The following is a 24,105-nucleotide window of genomic DNA, read 5'->3' as shown; positions in this document are numbered from 1 at the left end:
TAGCTTTCTAATGAGCTTTAACACCCTCCCACCCCCTTCCCGCAGTGCATGCTTTCATGCATTTCTTTTTATTATTTCAGAGGTACACCTATAGGTCTCAGGTTGGAGTTATTTCTGTCATTAATTTTTAATTTACCATCTGATTTTGTTTGCCAGAATTTTTGTGGACAGTGAAAAAAAAATAGGATCCCTGTGGTTAAGATATAACTAGGTTTTTAAGCATTAACTTGAACATATTCAAAACATGCAGTATTGCTTTGGCCATGTTGCATTTGCTGAAGTTTAAAGGTCAAAGGTCCTTTAGCGTAGCTTTAATTAAAAGATTGTTTCTAATCATGACTTATAAGTCTGTTTTCCAGAAATTCAGAATGCTTATCAGACTGTTGTCATTCCTATTTTCATCATAGTTTTCCTTTCAATATAAGTTGATCTTATTTCCTCAAATATGGGTTTATGGCTGTTGTGAATACTGCCAATACAATACTTGTGCTCCCTGAAATTTCTCTGGTCCAGTACCAGTGCTTTATTTTAAATGTGAGTTCTTAAAATGTAGAATGTACCACTGTCAGATTGGAGAGAACATAATAATAGTTTGCTAGAAACTGAATTAAGACAGACTGTTCAAAGAAATATTTGTTATATTCTAGAAAAAATAACAGATCTAAAGGAATTAGATTGGGTTGTTGGAGTTACTGCTTCAAAATTTGGGTTTTGTTTTCTTGTGCATAATGTATGAAACTGACTTGTATTGTGATGCTTTGGTGTTCAGTATGGATTTTTGTATAGTCCGATCATTTCAAGTTAAAGCCAAAGATTACGAATGTGGAGATTTCTACTTTAGGAGCCTGGTTGGCTTCATGCTTAATAATAAATGCTGCACAGCAAGTATTTATGGTTGGTTCTGCAGTGTGAAGAAAAGGGTATGCCTTGGTTGTTCAAGTAACAGAGGTTACTGGAACGTATATTGGATATGAGGATATATTGGATATGAGGATATATTGGATATGGATATTGAACATGTGATATAAGATATTGGAAGAGGCAGAAGTCTAAAATTGTTTCAGTTGCTGAGGAATTTGTGTCAAAATACAGCATATAAGCCAAAATAAATTCTCATCTGATGCAGAAATTAAACCTTAACTAGAAATATATACCAATCCTTGCATTTATTAGCTGTCTACCATGTACAGCTGTGATTTCAGAAGCATGACAAGGTAAATATGGAGGGTTTTCTAGCCATTACACCAGTATTTGCCAAAGTTCTGATATCTGAAGCAGCTCCTTATGGATTAAAATTTGTAGCAGCACCCCACAGATGTGTATCTGAGCAAAAGTCTGCATGTAGTTGTTGCGACAGGCACACTGTGTGTAGACTTTTCAGGATCTCCTCTGTCAAGCTAAGAGTGGATGGGCAGAAGGCACAGACTTCTATGTCATGCTTCTGGTATGTTAGTGGGCTGTAGTGTATATTTTCTTCTTTTACTTGATGACTCCTGAAAATAACCTTATTGTGCTGTTGCTCAGCTTAAAGTTTCTTTTAAAAGGCAAACATATCCCACATGAATATGATGTAATCTGGGTTGTTCTCTGCAGTAGTAACATCTCTTCTCCTTGCTCCTACATCCTGGATGTGTTCTTTCTAAAGGAATTCCATAGCTATTGTTCTTTGCACATGAACTTGAGCAATAACTGGTTTTGTTAACAGGAGAATTTTGTCCAAGAATTTGTGAGGCTTCCTTACTTGTTAGCCCTTTGAAACAGTAACATTTTTGCTGCATTTTCAAAATACTTAATTTTTCAATTAAAAAAAAAAAAAAAGTCTGGACTGTGGCTTTTTATTTTTATTTTTTTACTTAAAAATTAAATGTAAATAGTACTGCCTACAATATAAAGGGCATACCTTTATTCAAGTGCAACTGTGATGAATTCAGCTTGTGATTAAAAAAAAAAAAAAAGGAAACAGTAAGTGTTCTCTTATTATTTGATGGCATGATGGTGAAATTAAGTTTGTGTCCCATATTGGAATATTGGTTTCCTGCTTTTTTATAATAGTAGATTTTTTATTTTGATTTTTTTTGGATGGATATAAAGTTACATAGTTCTATGTGTAGACTTGTCTGATGGAGGGTACCGAGTTCTTGCATACTTCCTGGACCACTTACTATTAGTATGTTGTGACATGGACTGTATCCTTTAGTTTTATGCAAAGTAAACTAGTGTAAAGTAATATAATGAATTTACCCTTCTCTTTCTTGTAGCACAATGGCTGACAGTAAAGCAAAGTCGACCAAACCTGCAAATAAGACTCCTCCAAAATCTCCTTCTGATCCCGCAAAGGACCGAGCAGCAAAAAGGTTATCCTGTGATTCAAACAGCTCCCATGAGGGAGCTGTGGCAGGAGACTTGAGTGCTCTGGAAGAGGCCTTTAGAAAGTTTGCCATACATGGTGATACAAGAGCCACAGGAAAAGAAATGCATGGGAAGAACTGGTCAAAACTGTGCAAGGACTGTCATGTAATAGATGGGAAGAATGTGACAGTCACAGATGTTGACATTGTCTTCAGTAAAATCAAGTAAGTTCCTTTTTGCCATCATTTCTTTGTCTCTACAATATATTTTGTAGATAGGATCTAAATTTATCTTCTGTTGCTCAAGGACTTTGCAAGCCACTATGCCTTTGTCCTGATTGATATCTTTCAATGTTCCTTTGTGAAACTGTTGCTTTTAGCTTGTGCCCTGCTATATTAAACTGACAGGTGTTACTGTTGTTATGGAGTGCAAAGAGGTATGATATAATCAAGATGGATGCAGGTTATTCCAGGAAACTTCTTTTTGACTGCAGTAAATGCTGTGAATATTTTCTTAAAAAATAACTGGAAAAAGTCAGGATGTAGTCTTGCATCTTGCCAGATGTCAGCCTCAAAGGACTGAGACTAAGGTGGAATACATATTAAGCCACTGTTCGATACACAGTCCTGATGTCCAGCACAACACCTGCTCAAGTTTCAAGTGTAGGGTGCTGGCCACACCAAACTGATGGCAAATTTGTGATGCACTGGCTGTGAGTAGATGATTATTATTATTTCAGTGGCCTCAGTTTATTCTTTTTGAGAAAGTGGAGCTTTACTAAAAGTTTTTCTCCAAATTGATCAAGCATGGCTTTATCCAGAAACTGCTAAAATCAAAGGGAGGAGGACATTCAGCTATTCCAATATATTCTGTATGAAATGCCAAATGATTTTTTGTTCTCACTTTTTATCTCCCTTTCCCTTTTTGTCTGAATTGGGTTATTTTCATCTTCGTAGGTCCTAATATGGGATCTGATAACCTTGTCTTATCTGTTTTTTGTTACCACAGTGACTATTTAAATTCTTCCACACCTCATTGCATTTAGGGATATGTATTAAAGAAGGTCCCTTTACCATACTTGTAGCTTGTGGCAACTTCTATTTAGTTTGTGCTCTCCACTGTCATGGTGTAATGCTGGAGAGAGGGCATGCAAACTGAGTTGCTTAAAAGAATAGTTGGGAACACTTGCTAGAAGCCCTGACCTTTCAGAGTGCATCAAAGCACAAAGTCAGAGAATAAAAGGACCTTCATCTTTACAGGTTGTTCAGTGTAATATGCACAGCTAGCATGACATTACTTTTTATATTTTTCTTATTTTCTTTCTTTAATGAAGGGTCTTATGTGGGTAATTGAAAACACTATATATTGGAATACACCAACCTTCTCATTCTCATATTAGTCCACTTTTTCTTTGAGTCCCTGTGTGTATTTTTTGGAAGCTGCATGTACTATCAGTGAGCTAGCTTATTTGAAATGGATGTTGAGCTTTGAGGGTTGTTTATTTCTTTCTTGACCCGTAATGAACAATGATGGCATTTATTTTCAAGTTCTCTTTGGCTTTCACCAGCTTAAAAATTTCTCTTTCATCACAGAAAATAAATCCTCATTCAAATTTCTTAAACTGATGTCTGGGAAAGTTAGTGATAGTGTAACTCTGTGGTACGTGTTTAAAAAAAAATTGTGCAAGATTAGCTGATTTAAAGAAGTATTAATTTTGATGTCTGCTGGGGTAGAATGAATCCAGTTCAATTCTGCAGGAGTGAATTGTGAGGTGGTAGGGACCTGAGGGTGAAGGGTAATCTCAGTGTATCCCTTTGCCATTGTTCAGATTTCTCTGCTTAGCTCAGAGGTTCTTGTCTTTGCCTCTGTGCGATATGCCTTTTCAGCAGTTTTTCAGAATCATAGAATATCCGGAGTTGGAAGGGACCCATAAGGATCATCAAGTCCAACTCCTGGCACCACACAGGTCTGCCCAAAAGTTTAGAGCATGTGACTAAGTGCACAGTCCAACCGTTTTTTAAATTCAGACAGGGTTGGTGCAGTGACTATGTCCCTGGGGAGCCTGTTTCAGTGTGCAAGCACCCTCTCGGTGAAGAACCTCTTCCTGATGTCCAGCCTAAACTTCCCCTGCCTCAGCTTAACACCATTCCTGCGGGTCCTATCATTGGTGTTTACAGAGAATAGGTCACCTGCCTCTCCACTCCTCCTCACGAGGAAGTTGTAGACCGTGATGAGATTCCCCTCAGCCTCCTCTTCTCCAGGCTGAACAGGCCCAGTGCCCTCAGCCGCTCCTCATATGTCTTCCCTTCTAGTCCCTTCACCATCTTCATAGCCCTACTCTGGACACTCTCCAACAGTTTAATGTCCTTTTTGTACTGTGGTGCCCAGAACTGCACGCAGTACTCAAGGTGAGACTGCACCATCGCAGCTTAGACTGGGACAAGCACCTCCCTTGACTGTCTAGCGATGCTGTGCTTGATGCATTCCAGGATACCACTGGCCTTCCTGGCTGCCATATTTGACTGCTGGCTCATATTCAACTTGCTGCCAACCACAACCCCCAGATCTCTCTCTGCAGGGCTGCTCTCCAGTGTCTTGTCACCCAGTCTGTACATATAGCCAGGGTTGCCCCATCCCAGGTGCAGGACCCAGCACTTGCCTTTGTTAAACTTCATGTGGTTGGTGATCGCCCAGCTCTCCAATCTGTCCAGATCTCTCTGCAAGGCCTTGCCACCCTCATCAGAGTCCACAGCTCCTCCAAGTTTGGTGTAATTGGTAAATTTGCTGAAAATACCTTCTAGTCCTACATGCAAATCATTTATAAAGACATTGAAGAGGACTGGCCCTAAAATGGAGCCTTGAAGGACCCCACTAGTGACCATCCACCAGCCAGATGTGGCCCCGTTTACCACAACCCTTTGAGCCCTGCCCGTCAGCCAATTGCTCACCCATCGTATGATGTTTTTGTTAAGTTGTATGCTGGACATTTTGTCCAGTAGGATCCTACGGGAAACCGTGTCAAAGAACTTTCTTCAGTGATAACTGTGAAGAGCCGACATTTCTGTCAGAAGAAATATGCTATCTTTTCCTCTCTCCATTCAGTGTTTAGTAGTTAGAAAATAAAAATGCTTTTTCATTTACCTTAATTCTTTATTAATTACTTGTTCTTTCCTTATATGTACACTTACATGTATCAAGTAACTTATATACTTCTTTTTTTTAAAAAATGAATATTGCATTACTGATCGATGGGGAAGCTGACAATATCTGAGATTTGCTATATTTGTTAGGATCGTCTCTCTTTTGTTCTTTTTTAAAATTTATGTTCTTAAGAGCATATGTTGGCAGTCCTTACTTGAGACGATTTTTTTCCCCATATAGTATTTTAAGTTTTAAAAAGGAAAGATTTAATGGGTTTAGTTGCTCAAGCAGTGATTAATATGCTGTAACTTAGATGGCTTATAACTATACGCTGAGTATACTGGGTTTCTTGAGAATGCTCAGACAACTACTTTTCTTTTCTTACTCTTTGGCTTCATGTTTAACCCTAAGGTAAAGCATTTTTGGAGTTCATGTTGTGAGCAGGCCTTTTTTGATAAACTCCTTACTTCCATTATGCAAGGTTCTTTTCCACAGCAGAGTACTAGTTGTTTTTGTTTTTGTTTTTGTTTTTGTTTTTGTTTTTTGCTGTTCTTGTTTTCCTTTTGATTTTTTTTTGACTACACAAGTTTGTTTTTTTTTTAACCATCCATATTGAATGGAGAGCATTAAACACCGTAAAAGAATTTCCAACACCCCAGAAAGTACAGAGTACTGCTTCTCTGCCTCATTAAAATTTATGCTTATGGGTATCTGAAGGTTTTGTGTTTCACTGCTGCTTTTTAGGTTTGTTAGCTACGCTGCATCTGCCAAGATAGACTTTGACCTAGGATTTTTATAGTCAACTGTAGTGGTTCAGTGAGAAGATGGTTGTGGATCTTGAAAGTTGTAATCTGGCAAGAGAACACAGTCCATAGATGAGAAGAAATGTTTTGTTATACTAAATTGCTATCTAGCATATGGTAGAATTTCCAAACAGTTTTTTTGTTGGGTCTTAGACTGGGAAAGCAGTGCATTTAGCAGGGCTTATTTTCTAGCCAGCTATAGCTGTAGTGCATGGCAGTGACACATTTTCTTTGAACACTACAAAATAATTAATATAGTAGAATTTTTCTTTGGATTTATTTGGATTATGAAGTACTGTGACTATGTATGAAGCCCCTGTTTGTCATCTTTCTAACTTCCCCAGGCTTAATGTATTGTTCTGCTGGCAAAGTAATCGGTAGGAAGAATGTGTTTCTGATAGTCAGGGTAAAGATTATTTCTGGAAATTAGTAACTACTAAGTTTACGTAAGAGTTCCTGAAAGATATTTTATTCACTAATTGGTAACTTTCTCTGCTGCTGGAGAGATTTTATCAGTTCAGTCCTGAGAAGTAAGGAACATTTTAGCAGATTCAATACCCTGTTCCCCACCACCTGCAAAATAGGTGAAGAAAACTTCCGAAAGTTATCACGAGTCTGTGGTAATACTGTGGTATTTCTGCAAATCTGGGACTGAGTGTCTGTCTTTCAGAACTTAGTTCAATTAAGGTTAAGTTTATATTGTTATAAAGGTTGAGGAAATTCTAATTAACCTTTCTAACAAGTAAGGAAATGAGTGTAGAGTGCTGTTTTCCCTCTGCATGAGCATGTCAGGTCAGAATAAGGTATAATTTGTGTATTTATCTTCCATTAAAGGTCCACCAGAGGCCTTCATTTCATATAAGCGCAACATTTGTATATACTTTAGGATAAGAAGAAGGAATGGTCTGGTGCAAAAAATGCAGAATAGTAAACATGAAAGAAAAATTTCTAGAAATGTTGTTTGGTAAGAAGTTAACTGGGTGTAGTTCTGCTTTTTTCTTCCCCCTAAGTATTTTTGTTTAACAGTAATTTCTATGTACTTAAGGAACTCAAAAATCCTTCCAGTTTAATGAATTTTAATATAAATTGCTGTGTTTAAAATTGCTTTCAATATATATCTTTTATATCTCCTTCTGCATTTCTGCTTTTTTTTGTTTGTTTGTTTGTTTGGTATTCTATTTTAAAAACTTACTATTGTCAGCTTATAAAACACAAGAAATATTAAGCAGCAGTGAATTTTGCAGTGGAATTACTTGAAATGAAAAGCCAAAGCCCACTTCAGAGAGTCACCACATGGAAGAATATTTATAAATTGCATTTGTAGAGTTCAGAAGGAAAACACCTATATCTATGTCAAATATTTGGACTGTATTAGTACAGCTGGGGTAATTGCTGTTGTTTAACCTGACAAGCAGCTAAGCATCACATAGCCTTTCACTCACTTCTCCCTTGCAGTGGGCTGGTGGACAGAATTGGGAGGGGGGAGGGAGGGGAGAAGTAAAACTCCTGCGTTGAGATAAAAACAGTTTACTAGGACAGAGAAGGAAGGGAAAATAATAACAACAATAACAAAAGAATATACAAACAAGTGATATGCAACAAGTGATACACAATTCAACTGCTCACTGCCCTGACCAACCACTCCCTGCACAGTGGCAGCCCTCCTCCCTGACCAACTCCCCCTACTTTTATTGTTCCACATGATGTCATATGGTATGGAATATTCCTTTGGCCAGTTTGTGTCAGCTGTCCTGGCTGTGTCCTCTCCCTGCTTCTTGTGCACCCTCAGCTTCATTGCTGGCAAGGAGGTGTGAGAAGCTATAAAGTCCTTGAGTGTAAGAACTGCTTTGCAACAAGTAAAACTTCAGCATGTTATCAGCATTACTCTCATCCTAATGCAAACCACAGCACCATACCAGCAACTAGGAAGAAAATTAACTATTGTCTTAGTTTTGGCTGGAATGGAATTTGCCTTTTCTATAAGAACTGGAAAACTAGATTATTATTATTAAGGTTATAAAAACATATGATAAAGACATCTCATTGTATAACAGTATTACTTTTCTGTGCATGTTGAACATGCAAAAGCAGAAGAAATTGTGAGGAGTGAATTACAAAGTTTTATTTCGTATAATGGGATGAAATATATTATAGATGATGCAACAAGAATTTGCATGAATGTAAATACTACTGTGCAGTAAGCTTTCCTCACTGTGGTTTATAGTTTTGTAATCAAAACTTGAGTTGTTGGACTCTTTCTTCGTATGTACATTTGACTGCATAAAACACCAATAGTATGGTTGCAGGCTACATTTTCATTTCAAAGCTATCTTCTTGCTTATGCAAAAGTCTTTTTTGCTGTTTTGTATCAGGATAGTTTTTTAAATGGCAAAAATGAAGTAACCCCTCTTCTGAGAAACCTGCTCATTAAGAAAAAAAAGCATTAAAATATAGCAAGTAATCTTTTAAAAGGTCTCTAACTTCACTGCCATACATGAAGACAAGAATAATTCACATTCATATTCTATTAGAAGGAAACATTTTACAGATTACTGGATGTGAAATTTTAATGACAGGACCAAAAATAATATTGCACCCTTTTTGTAATGATAACTGCAATTTCCCTATAGATGAGGCTTCTGCAACAATGTATTATAAATATCTTAGTAGTATTAGCGCACTCCAAGCATGCATTTTTCCACATATGTTCATGTCTGAACTTTACAAAGAAATCTGTCCTTTCTAGTTGGCATATTTGGAGTGATAATGTGATCTGGGTATACTGAATTTGGAGACACAACTCGCAGATATACAGTACCATTTAGAAGTGGATGTTTTTCATGGGAATGGTAATTCCACAATTATTTTTATAGTAGATGAAACTATTCCTGCTATCTTGGAAAATTTCTTAATTAATTGACTGTTTCTTTTATGCTTCTGTTCCAGAGTTGCAAAAGCTTGTAGTCCATGCTTCTTGTAGTGTGCTTACAGTATGAGTTTAGTGAACCTTGGTGCCTAAGAGAAAGCAAGTTCATTGGTGACACAGAAGGACACAGAAAAAATCTGCATTTGGTATGAACAACATGTGTCTGCTCTCTTGTTAATCTAGCAAGACAGTGAGACACAACACAACAATCTAGGATTTATTTTATTTTATTTATTTTATTTTAAGGAAATCAGAATATACAAGCAGAATAGATATTACTGATCTCTGACAAGCATTCTAGCACGTTGCTTTAGGAACTTAAATTTCTTTGTTGGTGTCAACAACTGCTCTGGGGAGTTTGGTATGTTAGCTATGCCATACACATATTCCACTTACTGGATGTAGTTAATATGGTAATAGCTATTATATAAATGCCTCTGCTCTTATTTTAGAAGTGTTACCACTCAGCACTGCAAAAAATGGTTTAAGCAATGCATTAAAACTACTAATTCTATGACACTATTAGATAGAAAAATCAAAATATTTCTGTTTATACTGGTATGTTACTATGGTTGCAGGCAGGCCTGGGTGACGTCATTCCTTGGATCCTTTGTGAGCATTTATTTAGGTAGATGTCTCCATGGAAACATTTGTTTGTTTTGATGTTACTATGTGCTAAATCTTAAACAATTTTTTTTTTTTTAATTTCTGTACTGGATTGTTATTGAAGGTTGGTTAATCTACAGAAGCTTTACAAATATACCTTACTCCCCACCCTCTAAAAATATCTTCAGTAAAAGATCAAGTGGAAGCATAATTGTCCTCTTAGATTCCATTTATAGTTTCTTAGGTTGCTTTGATATGTTTTCTTGTTGCTGAGGAAGCCATGTGTTCTAAAGTCCAGAAAACACTCCTCCATCTTTTTCAGAAAGGAAGTGTTTGTTCCCATGGAGAATCTTCACAACACATTTTATTGTGACCTGACTTCTGAACAGTCCCACCCACATTCTGTGCTTAGTACATCTTGGACAGTCAGCTGTTCGGTCTAGTTCCCACAGTCTGGATCTGTCAGGTCTCTACAGGAGTGCTTCAACCTGAGATCTGTTGGGTCTTAATCAGCAGGAGTTCACCATTGCTGCAAGGCTATAGAAGAATTAATATGGATAACGTTGGCACTAAACAGATGGCAAGATAACTGTTGGCAAAAATATGTACATACTCCACCATTTGTTGACTATAATATTGTTATATAGCTAATATAATTAATTGTCTCTGTATTTAATGGTACTGATACTTCTTGCTTTCTTCACATATTTAAAAGAACTACTACTTGCATTCACGTGCATTCACTCAAAACAAGTGTCTCTCCTAAAGTAATTTGTATTTAACAGATTTTTGATGCCCATTTAAAAATTTATATGTAAATATGTATGAATTCGTCTTTATATGTAGATGAAGCACATTATAATTGTAAGTTTTTTTACTGCCATACTGGAAAGATTATTTTAGTACTGACGAAGAATCCAAATTGTGTCAGAAGTAGGCAGCATGGTTAACTTGTGTACTGTAAAAGGCCTGCATCAGGAAATAATTTTTAAGTCGCTACAGAATGGTATGCAGAACATTATCCGTGATAATAAATCTCTCCCTTCCAACCAAATTGTGAAGTAATGCAGTTATAAGTAGAAAAATAGGTATGCTACAACAGAAAACAATCTTAACCACATCATTGTATTTTCTTAGTAATTAACATTCAATTTCCTTCTTGTCCAAGAAGCCACAAGTAATGTTGCCTTTTGAAGTTTATCCTTGAGAGGCTTCTTTTAATTTAAAAGAAAAACAGCAGTTCTGTTCCCCCACCCCAAGAGACGTATATTCTGAAAATAGTGATCATTTATAAGAATAAAGAGATGGATTTAGGTTGACTTTTCATTATGCAGCCTTACTATGTGCATGGAAAATGGGTAAGTTTTGTAGACATACTGTTGTATGCTGATAATGATTTTAAGAACACTCTTATGTGTGAGTATATATCACAAGAAAGCCTACAGATACACTAGAGATCTCCTGCTCTACCTGTACTGTCACAAGTCCATGGGGTTATATTGGATCCATCCGAGGGTGATGAGGGAGCTAGCGGACGTGATTGCTGAGCCACTTTCCATCATCTATCAGCAGCTGTGGTCGACTGGAGAGGTCCTGGATGACTGGAGACTTGGTAATGTGATGCCCATCTATAAGAAGTGTAGTAAGGAGGACCTGGGGAACTACAGGCCTGTCACTCTGACCTTGGTGCCAGGAAACTTGATGGAACAGGCCATCTTGAATGCAATCACACAGCATACACATATGCGGGATAACCAGGGATCAGGCCTAGTCAACCTGGCTTCATGAAAAGCAAGTCCTGCCTGACCAGCCACATCTCCTTCTATGACTACCTAGACCTCAGCAAAATCTTTGACATGGTCTCCCACATTATTCTTCAGGGCAAGCTGGCATCCCATGGTTTGGGCAGGTGTACTCTTTGCTGGGTTAAAAACTGGCTGGACAGATAGGCCCAGAGTGGCAGTGAATGGAGTGAAATCCAGCCAACGACCGGTCATGAATGGTGTTCCCCAGCTGTCAGTGTTAGGGCATATCCTCATTAACATCTTTATTGATCGTTTGGATGAGGGAAGTGAATGCACCCTCAGTAAGTTTGCAGATGACACCAAGTTGTGGGTAAGTGTCAATCAACCCGAGGGCAGGAGGGCCCTGCAGAGGGATCTGAACAGTCTTGATCAATGGGCAGAGGCCAATGGGATGAGGTTCAACGTGGCTAAGTGCCAGGTCCTGCACTTTGGTCACAACAACCCCATGCAATGCTACAGGCTTGGGGCAGAGTGGCTGGAAAACTGTACAGAGGAAAAGGATCTGGGTGTGTTAGTCGATCCTCACCTTAACATGAGACAGCGGTATGCCCAGGTGTCCAAGAAGGCCAACGGTATCCTGGCTTGTATCAGGAATAGTATAACCAGCAGGACCAGGGAGGTGGTTGTCCCCCTGTACTCTGCTCTAGCGAGGCCACGCCTTAAATACTGTATTCAGTTTTGGGCCCATCACTACAAGAAAGACATTGAGGCCCTAGACCTTGTTCAGAAAAGGACAGCAAAGCTGGTAAAGGGTCTGGACCATAAGTCTAACAAGGAGCAGCTGAGGGACCTGGGGTTGTTTAGTCTGGAGAAGAGGAGGCTCAGGGGAGACCTTATTGCTCTCTACAACTACCTGAAGGGAAGTTGTGTGGAGCTGGGGGTTGGCCTCTTCTTCCAGGTAACTAGCAATAGGACAAAAGGGCGTGGCCTCAAGTTGCGCCAGGGGAGGTTTAGGTTGGACATTCTGAGACATTTCTTTTCAGAAGGAGTAGTCAGGCATTGGAATGTGTTGCCCGGGGAGGTGATTGAAGGTGTTGGAAGTTGGGGATGTTTAAGGATGTGGTGCACAGAGACATGGTTTAGTAGGTGATGTGTAGTAGGGGTAGGGGAATGGTTGGACCAGATCATTTTGGAGGTCTATTCCAAACTTTATGCTTTTATGACTAGAGGTGATTCATTTCCAGTTGATACAGAATACTGAGTGATACACAGTGTCACATAGCTACAGTGTGATACACAGTACCATACAGCTTCATATCTTGTACAGCAGATTTATTACATTTATTGCTAATTGTGCATGACAGAGACTTTTTATTGGTTTAGTGTAGAAGTAGGTCCACACAATTAGGTCCCATTTTGTAGTTGTTTTTTTTTTTTTTTTCTTCTTGTTTTTGCTAGTCAGACATATTTTAATATGTAATTACAAATGATGGTACAATATATCTGTTACTCACTTATAAAAACAGATATATGAAATCTGTTAGATACAAAATTAACATCTGTTAGATACAAATCTGTTAATCTGTTAGATACAAAATTAACATTAACAAGCACACATTTACTAGATTGTTAAACATCAGTATAGACTTGTTCCCTTGTTTTCCATGCATTGAAGTAGAAATTTAAGATGTAAGAGCTGAGACAGCCATTGCTGCAGTAACCAGTTAACCAGAAATTTTAATAACCTGGGAGGAGTGGGCAACATGAACAGCAAAATTACAACCTTGGACTTCAGCAGAAAGGTTTCTGACCTGTTCAGTTTCCTACAGGAAACTGCCCTGGAGGGCAAAGGGGCCCAAGAAAGATGGTTGGTCTTCAAGATTGCTTCCTCAGAGCACAGGAATGGTTCATTCCAATGTGAGGCAACTGAGGAAGCATGGCAACTGGTCAGCATGGATGCATATGAAACTTGTGACTGAGCTCAGACACAGAAAGGAAGTGCACAGGAGGTGGAAGGAGGGAGAGGCTATGTGGGATGAATATAGACTGTGCATGAAGGAACATGGTGAGGAAAAACAGTTAGCTCTCTATTGTCTTCAGAAGGCCATGGAGACCGGGGGAGGCTTCAGTGACTAGAAAAAGACAAAAGTCACACACATCCTCAAGAAGAGCAAGCAGGTAACTGCATCCAGGTAACTATAGGCCAGTCAGCATAACCTCAGTCCCTGTGGAGGCTGTGAAACGAATCTTTCTAAACCCACAAAGGACAAGAGGGTGATTTGCAGCAGCTAACGTGGCAAGGCCATACTTGCTAAGGGCAAGTCAACGGCTGATTGACCTTGTTGCTTTTTGTGATGAAAGCAATGACTAGCACTGTGGACAAGAGGTGTAGTATACCCTGATGTTATCGGCAAGGTACAAGGCCTTGGAGCCAGTCTGCTTATCACCAAACTAGGGAGATACGGGCTAGATAAGTGGCCCCTAAGGTGTGTGGGAAATAGGCTGGACTGTTGGGCTCAGGGATGTGATCAGTGGTGCGAAGTCCAGCTGTCAGCCAGTAACTGGTGTCCCCCCAGGAAGGTGGGACAAAGTGCTCTCTCAACAAGTTTGAGACTGATGGATGACAAACTGGGAGGAGTGGTCAATATACTGGAGGACAGAGGTACTATTCAGAGGGACCTTGTCAGACTATAGAAACAGGCAAGAAACAAGCCTTGTGCAGTTGAGCAGAAGTAAATGTGAAGTCCTGGATCTCAGATGGAATAACCTTGTGCAACACAACAGACCAGGGTTTAATAGGCCCTGAAGCAGCTCTGCAGGAAAGGATCTAGAGGTTATGACAGACAGCCAGTTGAACAAGAGTCAGCAGCAGTCCTTGCAGCAAGTGAGATTTTGCAGCAAGGAAGGGCAGATGCATCTTGGGCTGCCTGAGTAAGTGGTATAGCCAGCTGGTCCATGGAAGTGATTCTTTTCTATTCAGCACTTGTGAGACCGTATCTGGAGTGCTGTGTCCAGTCTGGAGCTCCCTGGTGCAAGAAGGTGATTGATATACTGGAACCGGCCCAGCGCAGGGCCACCACAATGGTCAGGGGCCTGGAGCACGTGACACATGAGGAGAGGTGGAGAGAAATGGGCCTGTTCAGCTTGGAGAAAGCTACAGGAAGATATTATTGCAGTCTATAGCCACCTGCTTGGAGGATGTGCAGAGTCTGACTCCATCTTTAAGTTGTTGGTTGTTGTGGTGGTTTTGCTCAGCTGGGCAGCTGAGCTCCACCACCACTGCTCTCTTACTCCCCCTCCTCAAAGGGAAAAGGGGAGAAAACATGATGAAAAGGGGCTCAAGAGTTGAGATAAGGACAGGGAGATCACTCAACAATTGTCGTCATGGGCAAAACAGACTCAGTGTAGGGAGCACAATAAAACCAATTACTGATAAGCTAGAGCAGTGAGAAACAACCAAACAAAACCAACCAAAAAAAAACTTCCCTCCACCCACCCTCTTCCACCTCTTCCCCCTGAGTGGTGCAAGGGAACAAGGGAATGGGGGCTGCAGTCAGTCCATAACACTTTGTCCCTGCTGCTCCTTCACAGTCACTCTCCCCCTGTTTCAACATAGGGTCCCTCCCTCGGGATGCTGTCCTTCCTGAACTGGTCCTCCCACTGGGCTTCCCACAGGCAGCAGGTTTTCAAGAACTGCTCCAGATATGGGTCCATACCACAGGGTCCATCCACCAGGAGCAAACTGCTTCAGCGTGGTTCCCCCGGTGGGGGGGACTCTCCACAGGCCACCGCTTCCTTCAGGTCAGATCCACATTCTCCACTGTGGGCTCCTCCACGGGCTGCAGCATGAAAATCTGCTCCACCGTGGTGCACCATGGGCTGCAGGGGGACAACCTGCTCTACCATGGTTCTCTTCACAAGCTGCAGGGGAACTTCTGCTCTGGTGCCTGGACCACCTCTTCCTTCTTCACTGACCTTGTCTGCAAGGCTGTTTTTCACTCGTCTTTCCCAGTTGCTGTTGAATGGCATTTCCCTTTCTTAAAAATGCTGTCATGGAGGCACAAACAATGTTGCTTATTGGCTTGGCTCTGGGCAGCAGCGGGTCCTGTTCAGAGCCTTATCTATCACAGACCAGCTTCTGGATTCTTCTAACAGAGGCCACCCCTGCAGCCCTGAACTACCAAAACCTTGCTACATAAACCAAATACATTTGTGGTGGTTGTTTTTACCCTGTGTGTACCGAAATACTGGAATAAGTTGCCCAGAGAGGCAATGGAATCTGCATCTTTGGAAGTGTTCAGGAGTTGACTGGAGAAGTATCTGAGCAAGTATCATTAGAGCTTTGCTGTGAGTGAGGGTTTGCGCTGGATACAGGCTCATATGCAAATGTTCCTTCCAACTTGAATCGTTGTGTGAATTTATGAATATGAATAAATCGAGCACTGGGCTGTGCTGTAAGAAATCTGATAGTGATTACGTTGTGGGCACAGAATAGGCCTGACTCTGAGCAGGTATCTTGGCTCTCTATTTTGTTGTTGTTGTTCTGTGAGATCACTTGTTGTCTAAAGCATTAATTGTTCTGTAGATAAACATGAGTAGCTTCCCTATTTAGAAAAGGGAAAATCTTTGCATTGATGTCACTACTGAAACTGTACAGTAGGATTTCTGGCAGTGGTCATCAGTGTCAATAGGCTGCATGTGATTATTGATTTATTGTTATTATCAATGGACTACGTATTGCACTTGTATCTAATCTGAACATCCCTGAAAAACTGCTGCTAAAGAAAATTGTATGTAACAATATGGTGGTACAATGTATATAATGCCGCAATAGACTGTGGCAGCAGAAGATACGTACATTATTTCACGTTCCTGCATAGATGATAGAAATTAACAGCTGTTCTGAAGTTAGAGGGGAAATTTTATAGAAACAAGGTATGTGTGCACATTTGGCTCATAAAATAAGGACATTAGCTAGAAGTTCTCCATCTCTTAAAGCAGACGAATATACTGTTACTGTTGCAATTAGTACATATTTAATCTGCCTATGTGCCTAAAGCTCCTAAAGGAATTAAGATGTTGTTTGCTTAGGTCAAAGGAGAATGTGATTCTTGTGAAGCATGCAGAATTCAATGTAATTTGTCATTGTCCTTCAAGTTTGTTTTTTCTTTTCTCTCTCTTTTTTTTTTTTTTTTAGGTTAATTAATATTATTTTCTAAGCAATGGGCTGACTTAGAAGAGCCCAGTCTTGTGCTTATCTTGAGCTTTAAGAGAACTATTTTGCAACTGAACTGGAACAAGTCTCATTAGAGACTGGGGAGGAGGATTCACCAAAAGCAGAAAAAAAAAAAAAAGATTAAAAAAAAAAAGCAGAAAAAGCTATTTGGGAATTATGACATGTTTGGAACAGTGCTTCGTGGTACCTAATGAGAGTTTGCCACAGATTGTGCTGGTTCTAGAAATGGAAGCAATACAGTTGTAATTGTGTGATGTTTCACTGACCTTTTTGTGCAGCCTGTTACATTGTGTCAGGTGAATGCTGCAGGTTTCTTGGTGCATTAGCTGGGTGTTTTACATTGCATGCTTAGACGGAAATGTTGATAGAAAATGAAGTACACTACATTAGTAGCACTGGGTTTTCCTCCCCCTCCTTTTGCCTCGACCTTATTTTGGTAGGAGGAGTCTTAAATGTATGATATTTTAGTCTTATGCTAAAGTCTTACCTCCTTTCATGTTTGTAGCACAAACTTCTCAGGATGCTTCTAAGCCTTTGATACCAAAGTTGAGGTAGAAGTCCTGTTGAATTCAGAAAATTCATGCTCACTTTGCTTTGTTGAAGCATTTTTTCTGTCACAAACAAGCCAAGCCTGTGCAGCAGCATGACTTTCAGTATGTGCATTTTTCTTCAGCAAACAGCTATATTCTGTTCTGCAGAAATATTGAGGGAATGTATGTTTTTGATTGTGTGTGTATGTGCGTGTGCATGTCCTTGTTGCCTTTTAACTAGAGTTCTTTTTTGTGTCAGGTATTCTGTTTCTTGAGTGTATTTATGTATCTCATTATCAAAACAGAAGAAATTAATTGTTTAGCCCTTTGAAGTGCTCCTTGCTCTATAAACTGTTCTTTGATTTATCTGTTATCTTGATGTTAGAGGAAAAAAAATTGCCAGAGGTGGCAGACTTTCGTAAGAAAGGAGGAATCTTGTTCTCTAGTTAAGCATGTCAGGGTTTGAAAGACTACAGTTTTCACTTCCTGTGTTTGTTCTGAGGGTTGTTATTTTTCCAGGGAAATGGAAATCTGCTGAATGCCAGTAAGATTCTCTGATTGGGTCTCCTTATAGGAGAAGATTCAAGCACTTCGAATATCCTAAGCCCAGAAAAGTTATGTATTCTCAAGAAGCCAGAGGAAACTTTTTTCTTACTATCTGCAGGTGTATGTACTTCCAAAAGCCTTCTGGAGTGTTCCTTCCACAGATATAAAAGTAAAAGGCTATAGAGTTGGGTAAGCCACCATCACTTGGTGAGAAGAGTTAATCCGGTTGACCTTTCTTCTCTTTGTGACTGCTCATATAGCAGTGCATTGTGCCATTTGTGATCATGAGCACCAGCAGCTGCAGAACAGTGGTGATGTTTGGCACCAGGCTGTGACTCTCATGACACATGACAGCATTTGCTTCGTGGCCCAGATGGGTCTTTATTCTGTGCCCTTCAGCTGCAAATATTGTTTAAAAAAAAAAAAGAAAGCTAATGACTGGAGTAGTTGTGCTGTCACTGGCTGTATTTTTAATGCTATGCAAAAGATACAACTGATAGCTTTTATATGATCATAACAAGGATACGTTGTTTTTCTATCAGCTAGCAACAGCTGACACTATAACATGATAGTAGCTCATTCACTGCAACTGAGAAATTGGTATAAGAGACCAAGATAGACTACAATCAATAAGCACTGACCTAAGTTATATAAGATCTCCAGATAGACTCATTACAATGTACCAGTTAACCCTGGATTTATCTGTATCATGGTATTTGAGGTATTTGCTACTTAGTGTGGGGCATTGTTTGTTGAGCTTCTGAAGGGAACTGGCAGTGCTGAGAATGGAGCTTTTAGCTGACTGTGAGACCCAGAGCAGTGTGGGAGTAATATGAGAAGATACTAAAGTGAGGATCAATAGAAGAGACAGTAGGCACTTCATACTCATTGTCACATGCAATTTGTATTTCACAAAAAAGTGTTGTACATTCAAGTCTGCAAGAATGAGGCTCTGTGGTATGAGGTGATGAAAAGTGGTGACAACATTGTTTACCACCCTGTCCAATCATTCCCCCTCATGTAATTACTAGTACTGCTGCATGCCAAACTAATTTGTGGTACTAGGAGAACATAATGAACCCTATTTTGATACTCCTTATGCTCAATCTACCATGTGTCTGTTTGGTAGTCTTGACCTTTCTTCCAAATTTAAGCTATTGACATGTTCTTCCTGTGATGGATGCTGTGAGGAAGCAGATGTCGGGACACTCGTAAGCTGGAATCATAGAATCATAGAATGTCCCAAGTTGGAAGGGACCCATAAGGATCATCAAGTCCAACTCCTGGCACCACACAGGTCTGCCCAAAAGTTTAGAGCATGTGACTAAGTGCACAGTCCAATCGTTTTTTAAATTCAGACAGGGTTGGTGCAGTGACTATGTCCCTGGGGAGCCTGTTTCAGTGTGCAAGCACCCTCTCGGTGAAGAACCTCTTCCTGATGTCCAGCCTAAACTTCCCCTGCCTCAGCTTAACACCATTCCTGCGGGTCCTATCACTGGTGTTTACAGAGAATAGGTCACCTGCGTCTCCAGCTAGATGGAGATCAGTGTGCTGTTGTGGGAAAATAAGTCATACTATTCTCAGTGTGGCGTCAATGGAAGGTTTGGCAGGTTTGTGAGCAGTATGCATAGATTAACATTTACAGCTCTACACTAGTCTCTAGGAAGAAGGTTATAAGTGGTTCCAAATACATGTTTACAGCCATCTGAAGCATACCTCTATTTCTGGTCTGTGTACTCCTGGGAATTAGGTGACATGGTATTCTTGAAAGAGATTATAGATAGACAAAGGAAGAAGAAAGGGAGTAATTTGGCATATCAGGGGTCTTGTTTTCTTTGTTGTTGTTGTTTTTATCTCAAACGTTTATAAATTAATAGATAAGAGTTTCAAATCTAAGAAAACAATGATAGTTGGACAGAAAGGAGAATGGAGGAAAAGCTGCTGTGGTGAAAGAAAATATATACCCTATGTGATAGCTGATAGCCGCTCTATTAGCCACCCTGTTATTATACTTATGCATATCCAAAAGTAAAAAGTTCTGGTACTTTTCAAGCATTGTATTAGAAATAGGTGTTTGATGAAAATGGTGGTGGACTGTTTGTGGTTTTAGTTTAGGTCATTTTTACGGTAACAAACAAAATGATTGGTGTGCGTGCAAATCTGAGAATAATGACTATAATCTAATTAAAAGTTTTTTGCTCCCAATAAGCTGGTACTGTTTTAAAATGAACAGTGAAACATATTCAGTTTAGTATTTCCTTGAGAGGACCAATACGTTTGCCACGTATTCTAGCAGGCCATCATTTGTTTACATAGCCACAAATAGCATGATTGGTTTTCTCAGCTTTCATAGTAAAAATAAATAGAAATTATTTAATTAATTTTCCAGGAGAGCTGAAACTGTGGTTTTCTCTTCTAAACAGGTAGTTTTTTCTTTCATCACTTCACCTCAGATCAGAGGAATGGGAAAGCTTCACATAATGCTGAAGTTGGACAGTGTATCTGGCAAATCTGTTGAGTCAAAATGTGCAGTCTTAGCTTGGTCATATTTTCTGACAACAGATTGCAGCCTGTTAGTTCTCTACTAGCCAAATAAAGAAAGCTTATAGAAAGGATACTGAGCAGTCAGTTACAGAAGTTGTTCAATTTTCGTCCTGCTGTGTTATGAATTCTGCTTGCTGATTTAATAGTCCGGTTTTCAGTTTGACTTACAAATCCAACTTGAATCAACACTGGTCATTTTGAATGAATGGAGTTTGTCTGATTTTAATACTTTCTTTTCTGATTTAGTCCTGTGTTTTGTAACCAACACTACAGTAGTAATTCATGAATGCTTGAGAGATTTCTTCGTTCATTTCCTTTTCAGGTGCTACACTGTGTCAACCAGGACTTTGCCTTTCCTAGAGTTCTAGCAATACTAAGTAGTAATCCTTCAAATGCATAGTGGGGATGGACATCTGATGTGAAACAATAAATGTTTCAATACTGACTAACGTCTCAACAGCTTTGAGTTTGTTGTCATATGCTGTTATTAAAGAAAATGAGGATCAAAAATTGCCTTATTTGCTCACTCCTGAAAGAATTCTGTCCAGCATTTCTGCTCATTATCCTCATTGAGCTCAATTTGAAAATCTGTGAGGCTTTTTGGGACTCTGAAGAGGGCGAGGATTTGATTTTTAATGCCTCTGAAGGGGTGGACACCCTACAAGATAGAAAGGCACAAAAAAATACTATTTTTTTGTGTGGTCACATGGGGCTATGTTGACCTGTGGGGCTAGGAGGTATAGATAAGGTTTTTAGTAGCGCATAAAGCTTGTTTTGGTTTTCTACCCTACCAGACTTTGTTTAGCAGTTGAAGTAGAGCATTAACCTGAAGCAGTTGCTGGCTTTGCTGTGAGAAATTAACTGTAATTACATGGATCAAATGCACTAATTTTAAATTAACTAGTTATATAAACATACCTAAAATAGAGTTTTGAGGATAAAACGGGCTACCATGTAATCCTGTAAAGATGTTCGTCCATTGCTTGTAATGGGAGGTTTCCACACTAGATATGCATGGGGCAACAAAGATGGTAAAGGGTCGAGAGGGGAAGACATGCGAGGAGTGGCTGAAGTCACTTGGATTGTTCAGCCTGGAAGAGACTGAGGGGAGATCTCATCACAGTCTACAACTTCCTCATGAGGTGGAGCAGAGAGGTGTAGGCGCTGATCTCTTCTCTCTGATGACCAGCAATAGGACCTGAGGAAACAAATCGAAGTTGCGACAGGGGAGGTTCAGGCTGGCTATCAGGAAAAGACTCTTCACTGAGAAGGTGGTTGGGCACTGGAACCAGGTTCCCCTGGGAAGTGGTCATGGCACTGAATCTGCTAGAGTCCAAGAAGCACATGGACCATGCTCTCAGACACATGATTTGATTTTTTTTGGAGGGTGGAAGGGTGGGGAGGGAGGAACACAGGAGTTAGACTGGATGATCCTAGTGGGCCCCTTCCAACTCAGATGTTCTGTAATTCTGTGGTATATACTGTGCAGTACATAGAGATTTACATTGCTATATATATGCGGCATGGTATTAATTCATTGTTTTTATGTTGTACTGTTTTTCTGCAAGAGTCAATTTGCAGTTCTGTTATATAGGTTGTGAGGATATACTCAACTTACTTCTAAAACAGCAATCTACCCTACAGCTGGTGCTAGCAGAGTGTGAGAGACTAGATGTTGAATTGGCTTTCATGGAAAGTTATCAGCAGTCTTCACTGAGAAGATTTTTGTGTCCTAAATAAATATGTATATAAAAAATATATAAGTAAGATTCTATTCATCTTGCACTGGAATAAGAGCAAAGAATTCCAATATTAAATACACAATTAACTGGCCACAATTTAGAAAAATTAGCCTTATACCAAACGCTGCAGTTATGGATATTAGCATATTGAACATCACTCTTGCCCTGAGATACCATGTTGTCAGCAAGAGACAGTTTGGAGAAGTACTTACTTTTTGCTTCAACTGGTAAAATCAGTGGCGTCAAGCAAAATGTCAGCATCATAATTGTGATAGTAATTCAGGAAAAAATGTGTAAAGACTAATTTTCTGAGTATAAAAAAAAAAAAAGAGTTGCTAGATATTGCTAATGTAAAGATGTAATGATTTGTATTTGGAAATCAAACAGATTTTTCGTATAAAGCTGAAATCAAGAGAGCAGTACATATTTAGTAGTTTGTATTCAAAAACTGGAGAGTTATAACCTGACAAAAAGGGGAAAAGAAATGCAAAAAAAGGGATTTTATATTCCTTTTCCAGAAGGTTTTTGATTTTCAGTATAGCTTGTTATGTTGCAAGTTTGTTTTGGAAGTACAAACTTCTAAGGTGTTTCACCTTATTAAACACTGCTAACTGCTTAGTGGTATCTGATCACAGAAACATCATTCAACTAGACTTGTCTAAAGAGAGTTTCAGTTTCATCCTGGCATCCAGGGGGGTTCTGTGCCCTGATGAATTTTGCAGCAGATACAAGAGGCTAAATTTGACAGAAATTTCTCCTCATAGTTCAGTAAATACTGAACTATTAAGTTACGTCGGAAAACTCCAGAATTGTAGGAACCTTCCCACCACTGGCTTGTTATCTTCCTTCAGTAGCTGCTGTGAGAATTAAAATTGTGTTTTTGCAGTGGAAAATTCCACTGACCTTGCATATTCAAAAGTGATTGTGCAGGCATAACAGTAGGGGGGGGGTGGTATGTTAAGCAGATACAGGGACAGTGGAAGGCTCCACTGTCCCAAAATAAGGAGGGTGGAAAACAAGACAAGCAGTTGTGGAATCAGAAAAAAATATATAAAAATAATAGTCATGGGCCCCTCCAGTAACAAGAGAAGAAAAATGGGGCAGAAGGAGAAACTAAAGGTTGGTGAAATAAAATTGTACATATATGGTATAGTAACAAGCATTGAGTAGGTTGTATATCTGTAACACTCAGCCAATGAGAAAACATGTATTCCCTCATGATGGTATCTTCCCTGACATACCCTCTCAGGCCAATTTATATTATTTTCTATCTCTGCCTTATGTTTGTCTCACTCAGTAATGAGATATATAGCACCTGGAGGGGAATTGGCACTTCCAGATTCAGTTCCTGGATAAATGATGTGTGTTCTCTGTTGTCTGAAAAAGTAAATCCTTTTACCTGGGTGCAATAAGCCAGTTCAGGAGAAGGGACTGCTTTTATTCAGGCCTGGGTGCTCAGTAAAAGTCAAACACACCCATTGCCAGCTTCTACATTACATTTATACAGTAAATTCATGCATCCTCTACTACATAAATGATACTTGATTATAAGGATGCTCAATTAAACATAGACAATAACACTTCTCTTCGAAGGGAGAGTTTGTTACAACTATCTCCCCCCTTTTTGAGGCTTAATCATGGTTTTTCTTTAAAAAACCCTAAGTCTCAAACCAGTCCTTCACATCTCGGGATGGAAAGAGGTATACATTCAACCAAGCAACAAGATGACTTGTGGTGTCTTGATGTCAACATGACGATTTCAGTATCCAAGTTCTGCCCCTTAATTGGGTAGGAGTCTCTGATGCAGGGTGATACCTCAAGTTTTCTCTTCTCTATTGTTTCTTTTACTACCACCTTTCTTTGGAGGTATTAGATAGCACTGTTCAAAGAACCTAATAGAATTGTATTGCAGTATCTTTCCTTCTCCCCTCACCCCC

At 39.5% G+C, this 24,105-nt stretch overlaps 1 protein-coding gene across 1 annotated transcript in view; it reads left to right on the top strand.

The window, feature by feature from the left end:
* Nucleotides 1-2,262: 2,262 nt before the first annotated feature.
* TPPP (tubulin polymerization promoting protein) overlaps nucleotides 2,263-24,105 on the top strand; it is a gene marked incomplete at both ends in the record, with an annotated part of 37,793 nt that continues 15,950 nt past the window's right edge. Inside the window, one exon of the mRNA XM_084281904.1 lies at nucleotides 2,263-2,573. Within this exon, the coding sequence (XP_084138030.1) occupies nucleotides 2,263-2,573 (311 nt within the window). The remainder of the gene's footprint in view (nucleotides 2,574-24,105) is intronic.

Source organism: Netta rufina (genome assembly GCF_964035555.1).
Source record: "Netta rufina genome assembly, chromosome: 2".
NCBI lineage: Eukaryota > Metazoa > Chordata > Aves > Anseriformes > Anatidae > Netta > Netta rufina.
This window is presented reverse-complemented; position numbering and strand designations above follow the sequence as displayed.